This window comes from Dendropsophus ebraccatus, chromosome 7 (assembly GCF_027789765.1).
Source record: "Dendropsophus ebraccatus isolate aDenEbr1 chromosome 7, aDenEbr1.pat, whole genome shotgun sequence".
Classification (NCBI taxonomy): domain Eukaryota; kingdom Metazoa; phylum Chordata; class Amphibia; order Anura; family Hylidae; genus Dendropsophus; species Dendropsophus ebraccatus.
The window spans coordinates 86,484,175-86,495,387 of record NC_091460.1 but is presented as its reverse complement, the minus strand read 5'-3'; the positions used below and the strand labels follow the sequence as shown (position 1 = coordinate 86,495,387).

The 11,213-nt window shown below is 38.9% G+C and overlaps 1 protein-coding gene across 1 annotated transcript; it reads left to right on the top strand.

Moving 5' to 3' along the window:
• The first annotated feature begins 251 nt into the window (after window positions 1-251).
• Window positions 252-10,196, top strand: LOC138796889 (perlwapin-like). The gene is made up of 5 exons (XM_069976621.1): window positions 252-408; window positions 2,529-2,669; window positions 4,393-4,539; window positions 7,366-7,494; window positions 9,959-10,196. Exons 1-5 carry the CDS (start codon window positions 327-329, stop codon window positions 9,982-9,984), a joined length of 525 nt encoding a protein of 174 aa, XP_069832722.1. The 5' UTR covers window positions 252-326; the 3' UTR covers window positions 9,985-10,196.
• The last annotated feature ends 1,017 nt before the right edge of the window (window positions 10,197-11,213 follow it).

Genomic DNA, 11,213 nt, shown 5'->3' with positions numbered 1-11,213 from the left:
CAGCTATTATCATATGTTAACTACTAGCAGAACCAGCTCCTATGACAGTAATCTTTATGGCTGTATATAGCAGCCTGTTATTTTATTTGTCGGATCTGAACTTTCTGGTTCCTGTAATTAATGTCAGACACCTACAGTTAATAGTTATACAGGTATCCATATAGTTACTGTATGATGGGTTATTCCAGTAGGTGGGATGGGCTGGACTATAAATTGGAACTATTAAATTAGGAGTTGCCTCTGTGCTACTAATCCTTTGACTTCCAAAGCTTGTGACTTTATGATACAGTATCTTTCTGACACCAGCTGTAACATAAAGCAGAAGGATGACTTGTAACAAGCTTTCCTTAGCAACATTTCTGGTTCTATGGATGGGAGTCATCTCAGTGCCGAGAGTAACAGAAAATAGTAAGTGAAATAACAAATAACTATGTTTTAATGTGGCTTTATTAGATTTGGCTTGCAGGTTATTGATGGGCGCATCTACTTGGATGGTAGATCTGGTTATGCCTACATTTATTATTGCCTTGTTCTTCAGGAATATATCTATAATGATTAGATTATGGTTATAAATATGCAATGATAAATATGTCACCGCAAATAGTTTTCGGATTTTGCATAAAAATATATAATATTGCATTTGTCACATACTTGATTTCCATGACGGAAATATATGAAGAAACTAAACCAGAAGCCTTTGAAACCATAAATTCATCTGAAATGACTGAGCGGTTATGCATTTTGAACCAGTGTTCATATATATTTTTTTCCAACTGAAGAGATAATGGATAATGTACAGAGAGGAGATAAAAAAGAGCCATCTGCTGCAAGTGGGACCCTTGACCTGTCATTTTGTTGCATTTTTTTTAAAGTCTGTAATTTACATTTTAAAACAGATGGCTGTAGTATAGTAGCATCTGAATAAGCTATGATTTTGCTGTCAGAGAGAATGTGGTGGGTTTCACTATTTCTAAAATATGTCTCTCTAGTATATAGTTAAAGGCAGTTTGTTCTAAAGTTGTGAAGAACCAGAGGCAAAGAGGCAAGTAGCAGGAAAGAGTGAGGCGATTGAGAAGAGGATTACACAGGCAGGCATACAGGATAGATAGATAGATAGATAGATAGATAGATAGATAGATAGATAGATAGATAGATAGATAGATAGATACCATGAGACTCCCAGAAGTGATGAGGAAGAAGCATACAGAACACATGCAACTTTTGGCTAGGCTGACAGGAAGGGATATTTTCAAGAAACATGCTGTTTTTTCACATGGGAAGGAATGTGAAATATCTTTATTTATGTATGTTTGTACTTTTCATGTCACACATACTGTACTTTAAGGTTTATTCACATATCTGTAAAAGGAAACATTGCTTACTTTTTTGTTACGGCCTCTTCTGTACTCCAGTGTAATATGTGTCAGTGAAAATTACATGTAACTTATAGACCCATGCTGTAAGTCCTTTAAGCTACAGCTGTAAAGATGGAACATGCTGGTCTTAAAGGAGAAGTCCGGCCAAAACTATTTTTTAATATGTTATTACTTATGGAAAGTTAGACAAATTTCTAATGTACATTAATTATGGAAAATGCACATATAGGGCTATTTCCCTTAATTTAGTAGATCAGGGAGACTTCAGATTCTCTAAAAAAATGTGACGTCATGAATCGGGGGTGTAATTACAATGGATTGTCCAGCAGGGGTCGCACTATATATAGAAGTCAATGGTACTCATTGACTTCTATATATAGTGGGCCCCCTGCTGGACACTCCATTGGAATTACAATGGATGTGTATGTAAATGTAATATACAGTATGTTTTTGATTGAATACATTTATGGAATACTTTGGGGAGCAAGTATTTAACCAGTACGTTTGGAGGGCACCGAGCAGGGAGGGAGAGAAGTGCATCTACCTCCCCCTCCCTCCCTGCTCGGTGCTGCTGCCACATATACACAGTACTACTACTCCCATTATCTGTTCATATTATGAGCAGATAATGGGGGAGTAGTACCTGTTCTATCCCCATAATGAACGCCGCCGCCGCACAGCTGCTTGTCCCAGGAGCTTCAGGATGCCCCCTCCGCCGCTCCCCCTCCTCCTCCCAGCTAACAAGTTCTTACTATTGTGCCGATCATCGCCGCTCTTACCGCCGCTCAACGCCGCTGCTCTCTGCGCCCACATACCGCTTCCCGGTCTGCACTGCATGCCGGCCGGGGACAGGAAGCACTGGGAGCGCCGTGCTCCCTGCTCCCGCCGTGCTCCCTGCTCCCGCCGTGCTCCATGTACTATAATGATGATGACCCAAGGGTGTTGATGTATCCTTATTGTCCATCTCCTTTTTTATGTTTGCCATGAAAACAAAGCATAATTATTCTGTATAAATGATGAAACAAAAACATTAAATAAAATGTTCACTCTCTTTATCGTGTCTCCAAAATTGTTACATTATCAATGTATACACTACAAGCTGACTTCTAAGTACATCTAATTGTATCATGATCTGTATGATTTTTTTTGTAGCTAGGCCAGGCTTATGTCCAAGGCCAGAGACTTTTATAAGAATGACAGCTTCTTGTGACAGCAATTGCTCAAACGACAATGATTGTCCAGAGAAAATGAAATGCTGTAATACCGGACGTGGATACAAATGTGCATATGCAGGTATGTTTATATTAACTTTCAGTTATTGCTCTTTTTGTCTTTCAGTGCTAGATGTGTAGCCAAAGGCTGACGTAGACTTCATAATATATAGTCATCAAGTATGTGTTACATTTATACCTTATGTTTAGAATTTTCTCTCCTATAGAATCTGGAAAATCTGATGTAAAACTATATGCCTCCAGGGAAATAAAAGACATAATGAGGTACAGAAGAAGCCACATGTAATTGTATTGAAGCCTTATCATTGCTCCATACAAAATAAACAGAGCCATATCACAGTCATGAGCATGGCTCATATAGGTAGACATGTGGTAATGGGTTGCAGCCTAATTATAAAACTACATTCTTGTGCCCAAAGAACTGACCAAGCCCATAAAAAGATCCATCAGCAGTGGCTTCTCTGTTTTTTCTTTTCAAAAAGTAGCTGCAGAGGATTTGGGTATCTCTAATATATCTCATAATATCTCATAATAAGCTTTATTCACAAAATCCATGCAGCAAGGATCACAGCACAGATCGCCTAGGCGGAGACCCTATGCTGCCCGGCACGGATCTCCCGCACCCACACCCGGCAGCAGAGATGACAGGATTGATGATGTGCTCTCCTGTCATCGCATCTACTACTCACCTGTTCCCCCATGCAGGCCAAGTACACACGCTCACCAGAAGTAGCCTGGACTACGCTGCCTGATGAACATGAAGGGGAATAGGTGAGTAGTAGATGCGATGACAGGAGCTCACCTCTAATGCCGGGCAGCGGCAGGGTGTGTGTGATCCGTGCTGCTTTCCGCACTAGGACCTGTGCTATTGTTTCACGGTGCGGATCACAACACAGTTCATGTGAATGGCTTCATTTACTTCAATGGTCCCTAAAATTGTCTGTGGTTACGGATCCGCGACCAGGGACAATTTTATGGGACATGTGAATGCAGCCTAAGACAAGTGAATAGGTAGTTGAAGATACAGTATATTACAAAGAAGCCAGTTTTAAACTCTTAAGGATAAAGCCTAAAATTACCTTAATGACCACGGCCATTTTTATTCTTGCATTTTTTGCTTTTTTTTCCTTCTCGCCTTCTAAGAGCCATAACAGAGCTGCGCGCTTCTGTCACCACAGTGTGGCGGATTTTCAAACGGTTTTCATGCTCCTGGCATGGTATTGATACATCATGCTGCATGGGGAAACTCTTGATTACAGGGCTTCCCTGTCCGTAGGGTCCACGAAGTTACGGATGTGTGAATGTGAATGTAAAATATTATTTACAGGGTGAAATTGGGGGGAAAAATTTAATTTTGCCAATTCGGGCATTGTTTTTTGTGCCATGATCTTTTGCCATGAGTTTTTATTCGTATCATATTTGTGTAGATGGGACATATTGATCATGTTTAAATATTTTTTTCTGTTAGATAAAATGCAATAAAAATCAGCAATTCTGATGTTTTTACGGTTGTTAAAAAAAATGGCCGTCAGCAATGACAGAGGCATATATGTTTTACCTCTCTATCACCTATCTGCCTGTGTCTGCAGCTCTGTACCTGCTTCAGACCTTACAGATTCCATTTAAAATCAGAGCCACACTAAAAAGTTGGTTATTCTGCAGGAAGCTCTAGCTGCTGATTCTTATAGTGCCTTGCAATGGCTTTCTCATCCACAACAAATAATTGTTTAAATAGGATATAATTTCACTCAATTATATTTTCTTTTCCTATGAATGTTTCCTAGAACGTCAAGGTTTCTGCCCATTCAATGACCTACCACATGAAGTAGGTATGGCAAAAAGACCAAAATGTTCAAATGATTTTGATTGTCCGAAAAATGCCAAGTGTTGTGAGCGGGGTTCTTCCAGAGACTGTCTTCCTTTAATGAAGGGTGAGTTGTATCACTTTCCACATTGAGCTGGTATTAGTCACTAAAGACCCTACCACCAAGTAGAGATATCACAATGAATATGGGAGTTCTATACAGGATGAAAGCCATGGACCTAGTAGTTTGAACTCATAAGGTAGAAAATATATATAAAATGATCATTACAAAGATTTTAAAGGGGTTATCCAGGAATAGTAAAACATAGCTGCTTTCTTTTAGAAACAGTTCCACTCTTCTCCTCAGTTCATGTGTTGTATAGCAGCTCAGTTCCACCAAAGTGAAAGGAGTTAAGTTGTAATACCACACATAACCTGAGGACAGATGTGGTGCTGTTTATGGAAGAATGCAGCTGCGTTCTTCTGTTTGGATGACCGCTTTAATGCCTAACAAAGTTCTGAATGGTGAGTGTTTTGCATTATAAATCCGGACAACAGCTTGGTGTATTATCATAATAATTCAGGCAATAAACTGAATCTGATAATGATTCATGTATGCCATTTTCAAATAAATGCATGGCATGATAATCCACAATTTCCACTTTAAGGCTATGTTCACATTGAGCAAATCAGGCGGAATTGCTCAGTGTGAACATACCCTAAGAGTACATTCACACAGGATCTGCAGCAGGAAATATTCAGTAATAGTCTATGTCATAGACCTAATAAACATCGGGGGAGGTTTATCAAACATGGCCTAAAGTGAAACTGGCTCAGTTGCCCCTAGCAACCAATCAGATCCCACCTTTCATTTAAAAAGAGTCTGTGAGGAGTAAAAAGTGGAATCTGATTGGTTGCTAGGGGCAAATGAGCCAATTTCTCTTCACACTATGTTTAAAAAATCTCCCCCATCATTGTCATCTAATCTGATTGTACTCATCTGCTTTCTTCTTTTCCTCCTCCATGAAAGCATTCTTCTAGAGTTTGCACTATGGACAATTTTATTGTACAGTACATAGTGCCTTTTCCCCAGACTTTATTCCAATTTGGAAATACACATGCTCCCTGCTTCCTTGATAATTTATGCTCTTTTTTTCTGAATACAAATCCACCATAAGAAAATAAATATCAGACTTTCCTCATCCATGCTGTGCTGTCATGTTCTGCGGTGATTCTAGTCCATTAGATGGTCAGCTCTCATATGGCATCATTCACACTAGACAGGAGCATGTTGCTATGGCTGAAATTGCAAACACATAAAAAAATGCAACAACCCACAACTAATAGTAAGAAACAGACCCAATACAGATATTAAACTTGCTAAAAGCAGCCCCTCAACTGCTAAAAAAAATCTCCCTAAAAATAATGAGGCTCTTGGAATACCATTTGCAAATAGTGTAAGCCATCCCACCACGATAAGGTGGCCTCATGCCCGGGATTTGGCCTCTCCATGGCTAGTAATAAGCCTATGCTCTGGGCATGCAGGACCCAACTAATACTGGCAAAAATAACCACCTGGGTGGGATGGATGGAGTGCACGACCAAGTAGAGGCAGGCACTCCCCTGTCTGAAACACAGGCAAAAAGACAAATTTGGCCAGCTCTCCTACAACAGTGTTTACAGTAGGCAGGAGCACTTTGCTATGGCTCAAATTGCACACAAAAGCACAAAAAATGCAACAGTTCACCGCTAATGGCAAGACACAGACTCAATACAGATATGAAAATCGCTAAAAGCAGCCCCCCAACTGCAAAAATAAAATCTTCATAAAATTATTGAGGCTCTTGGTAGAACATTTGCAAATAGTGTAAACCATCCAACCACGATAAGGTGGCCTCATGCCGGGATGGACCTACACTGTACTTTGGCCTCTTCATAGCTAATAATAAGCCTATGCTCTGGGCATGCATGATGCATAAGATGGCTGAACATAGAGGAGAATGGGACTATGTCCTGCCCTCTGTATTCTCCATGTCAGCCATCTTATGGACAGAATCACCACAGATCAGGAGAGAACACCCTGGAGGAGGGGAGTCCTTATAGCTCTATGAGGTACACAGGAAGCTGCTGTCAGTAAGTGCTGTCAGTACACTAGCTAATACAGTACAATTAACATTTTTACTATTAAGTGGCCAACCCCGTTAATGCAGAATGAGTACAATATAAAGGAAATTGTTCACTTTCATTATTTTCCCTGCCTTCTGTATGATTACTGAACTTCCTTTACTAACGTGTTTCCGTCATCAACTTGCAGGGTTTTTTTACTTGTTTTTTCCTGTTGCTTTCTTGTTTCCCCACATTTACTAGTTTTGTGCACCATGAAATTCTTTGCAAATCATATTGTGTTTTAAACCTAAAGGTGGACGTGTCACTTCAAAACCACTATAACTGGCACATTTAATAAACAAACCATCGGTATCAGACTTGGAGAGATGCATCTAAAATGCTCAGCCTTTGCGGATGACTTACTGGTGTACATTACAAAGCCAGAAAGTTCCCTGCAGGCCCTAATGGATACTCTGACGGCGTATAGCAGAGTTAGCAACTATAAGATAAATCTCTCCAAGAGTGTCGCCCTGAACATCTCCCTGTCTCATGTGTCCACCTGTCTCTGGTTTGCTGTTTTGGGATTTAAAAATAAAGAGAAACACAGAACTTTGCCATGTATTTTGGCTTACTTTTGTACTGTGTATTTGGTTGATGTATTTTGGCCTACTTTTAGGATCCATTCTCAGTTTCAAATGAATGCAAATAGTGTGATAAAAACACAACCTTGTTAATACAGTGCTGTTAAATGCATTTTTCAGACTTTTTATTTAGCCAGAGGATATTTTATTATATTATATCATATTATAGTAGTAAAACTAATCAGATTTTTTTATTACTTGTTCAGAAAAGCCAGGAATGTGCCCCAATGTCTGTTATCCAAGATCTCAGCTGAAGTGCTCTACTGATAGAGATTGTCCAGGGAATCTTAAGTGCTGTCCGAACTGTGGTCATACATGCATGGTAGCTGTAAAAGGTAACTACTGTACTTCTCATACACTCAATTTATTCACTTTGCGTAATGAACAGGTTGCATGAAGTCATCATAATAAAAGAGCTGAAATAGAATGTTTCACTGTTAATAACTGCAGAAAAGGGGACAGTGATCTTCTTGTGAACTTGTGAGCATCTAAGACAAAGTAGTATTCACCAAAACAAAAACAAAAAAAATGAAGAAGAAATGTCTTTCCCAGAAAATATAAAAAATGTTATATATTGTTATGTGTCACATTGTCTGCTGACACTGGGAGATATCATTTTATCACCTTGTTCTGATACATTAGGAGGGAACATAAAACATTGTTATTTGTGTTTCCAAAACACACAAAGTACTAGTGTTGAGCAAACATGCCAAATAGTTTGGACTTGGCAATGTTCTTTGAACCGGTGCGCCCAGCATTTGACACCCAGGGTCTGGAGAAGTTGGATGCCGCCCTAAGGATTCCTGGAAAACATGGATATAGCCATAGGCATCCAACTTCTGCAGACGCTGGGAGTCAAATGCATAGTGTTCCGGTTAGAAGAAGTTTGCTCAACATTAGAGAGTACTGCTGTGTAAGAGCATAATCACATAGGCCAGACAACCATGTGCATCTGCAGAAAAATAGTCAAATACAATGACATACAAAGAACAGAGCACTGCCTAATCTTTTTACTTGGCATCAAACTTCCCCACTACAGAAGAGACCAATGCTTGGTTATTATGTAAATGACCCCTTAAATCCTATCAAATCTGTAGCTGGTCTATACCAGTCTATGATAAGCTATTAAACACTTCCAATTATATGTTATATCCCTCAATATAAAGATCCCTATTCTATGGAGGTAACAATGAACATTAAAATTAATAATTTACTCCATCGACTAAACACGGCTCCATTGTATTCTGACAATTATGTATGCTACTGGCAGGAATCTCCAGGATGCCATTTAATATATGTAGTTAAACATAAATGAAAACTTAAAAACAATGTGAACTGTATTCAGACTGATATCAGTCTCCTTTTATTTAATAGATTACTACTGTAGGTCAAACATGTCCAATATATTTGTACTAAACTAACTATTTGAACTAAATTGCTATATTAGAACAGACAGCCAGATGTGTGAAAAAAAACATTCCTGTGTCCATATGGTCTCCACATTGCGCAAGTTGTACAAGTTCTCTTTAAGCAAGTTAAAGGGGTTATCCAGCACTACAGAAACATGGCCACTTTTGCACCACTCCAGTTCAGGTATGGTTTGCAATTAAAGGAGAAGTCCGGCAAAATTTTTTATTGAAGTATTGTGTTGCCCCTCAAAAGTTATACAAATCACTAATAAACACTTATTACCGGAAATGCACATGAAGTGCCTTTTTTCCTGCACTTACTACTGCGGCAAGGCTGCACTTCCTGCATAAAATGGTGATGTCACGACCCGACTCCCAGAGCTGTGCGGGCTGTGGCTGCTGGAGAAGATGATGGCAGGGGAACACTGAGGGACACAGGACACTGAGCATCCCTCTGCCATCATCCTCCCCAGCAGCCACAGCCCGCACAGCTCTGGGAGTCGGTTTGTGACATCACCATTTTATTCAGCAAGTGAAGCCTTGATGCAGTAGTAAGTGCAGGGAAAAAAAGGCACTTTACCTGCATTTCCTGTAATAAGTGTATATTGGTGATTTGTATAACTTTTTGGGGGCAATACAATACCTTAATAAAAAATTTTGCCGGACTTCTCCTTTAAGCTTCATTTACTTCAATGGAACTGAGATTCAAACCCCACCCAATCTCGAAACAAGAGTGGTGCAAAAGTGGCCATGTTTTTGTAGCACTGGATAACCCCTTTAACAATTTAGATTTATACCTCTACTTTCTAAGAACAATAATTTTAGATTTATGGCCACCCTTTGTGCCATTATGCAAGGAGATATGACTTAGAGGGCAAGGGATGTGATAGCTAAAATAATAGCTAAAATAATAAAAATGCCCCATTTCAGCATAAAATATTGGTGCAGAGTATGGCAATTAATAGCTGGTATACAAAAGACAAGTCTAAGGCTATGTTTAAACATATTATTATCACAATAAGTAATAATGATTTATCAGGAACTATGATGGAAAGATTTGCAGTGTGGCTAGGTTCACACCATGTAAAAATAACGTATGTCTTTCATAATAACACGTGTCATTGTGTGAATAACGTCTGTTAGTTTAGAAATAACGGATGTTATTTGCACAATTGTGCCCATTATTATGAAAGACATACGTTTATGTTTTCTAAAAAATTACACAGGGTAATGTCCAGTTGCTTATAGCTGTGGTATAATTACTATATTACTATAGCCTTAAAGTGTTTCTATGCATGTGTATGTATGTATATATATATATATATATATATATATATATATATATATATATATATATATAATGCCTGCATGTTTACCTTTCTCATTTCAGTGAGGTATGCAGTTACTTTCAAGTAAGAAGGCAAAATACCCAAGACTCAAGACTCAAATATTTCTCCACAGTTCATTACTTCTTTAGTTTTTATCATAATAATTTTATTAAAAATAATTCTGGTAAAAAATGCAAATATTACAATTATATATTGTAATATATTGCTTTTAATCAGAAGAATATTGAAATGACTATGGAAATAAGATTTTATGAAGCAATTACTGAGGAAATAAAGTTTTTTTTTACAAAAGAGCATAAACATTGTATGTTTCAATACTGGTACATTGCTGCTAAAGTATTTGTCGAAAGTGGTACAAAGGAAAGGTGGAGGAGCTGTGGTGGTGACGGTGCTCCAGATGGTAATAGTACCCTTCACAATAATAGTGTACCCCACACAGTAACCATGTGCCCACACACAGTAATTGCCGCCACAGTATTGCCGCCTTTATACCCTCCTCTCAGTAATACTTACAGCCTATACACAGTAATGATGCCTCTTAGTGTCTTCCTCACAGTGGTGATAGTACCCTCACACACAGAAAAAGTAGCATCTTATTGCACTCTTCACAATAATAATGCTTCCTTAGTTCCCTTCTCACACTAAAATGACCCCACACAGCAATAATGTCTCCTTAACGCCTTCTTGGAAACCATAGTGAGTAAGCACATGGATAAGAGTGTAGATGTTTCTGGGGGGGAAAAATCTGTCCAATTTACTAATTTGAGACAATCCCTTTAACATATTTATGATAGTGTTAGACAATTTTAATAAAATAAAGTCATAATCCCATAATAACTTACTCTTGGTGAAATATATTGGTCTCCATCATGTTCAAAGTTCAATGATTACAGAGTCAGACCACACAACCGTCTATCTCTGTATAGCAAATAGAATTGGCTTTACTCCCTCTTCTCTTGGTAACCAGATGAACACTTGCTGCTCTGCTGATGTGTTCTCTCCTAACCTCTCTAAAGTATCTTTAAAAAAAAAATCACTTTTGGGAGTGGGCCGGGAGGGGAGTGAGGTGATTACCCTAAGTTGTGTAAAACGAGGATGACAAATGCACTATTTCCTGCTACAATCAGAAGAATTGTTCACTGTCTGCTGATCAACCTCTCTAGTCTGAACTACCGCTGCGTGTATGTAATTCTGCCGGCCGCTTAACCCCTTCAGCCCGGCTCCCGCTCTGTATAGATTACCTGTCCTTGCTGCACAGGGTCCCGGCGTACTGCTCTCCCACCCGGCCAATCAGTG

Coding starts and splice junctions, on each gene's coding strand:
- LOC138796889 (XM_069976621.1), top strand. CDS start 327: ATGACTTGTAACAAGCTTTCCTTAGCAACATTTCTGGTTCTATGGATG. Junction 409..2,528: donor GCCGAGAGTAACAGAAAATA/GTAAGTGAAATA, acceptor TTTTTTTTGTAG/CTAGGCCAGGCTTATGTCCA. Junction 7,495..9,958: donor ATGCATGGTAGCTGTAAAAG/GTAACTACTGTA, acceptor TTCTCATTTCAG/TGAGGTATGCAGTTACTTTC.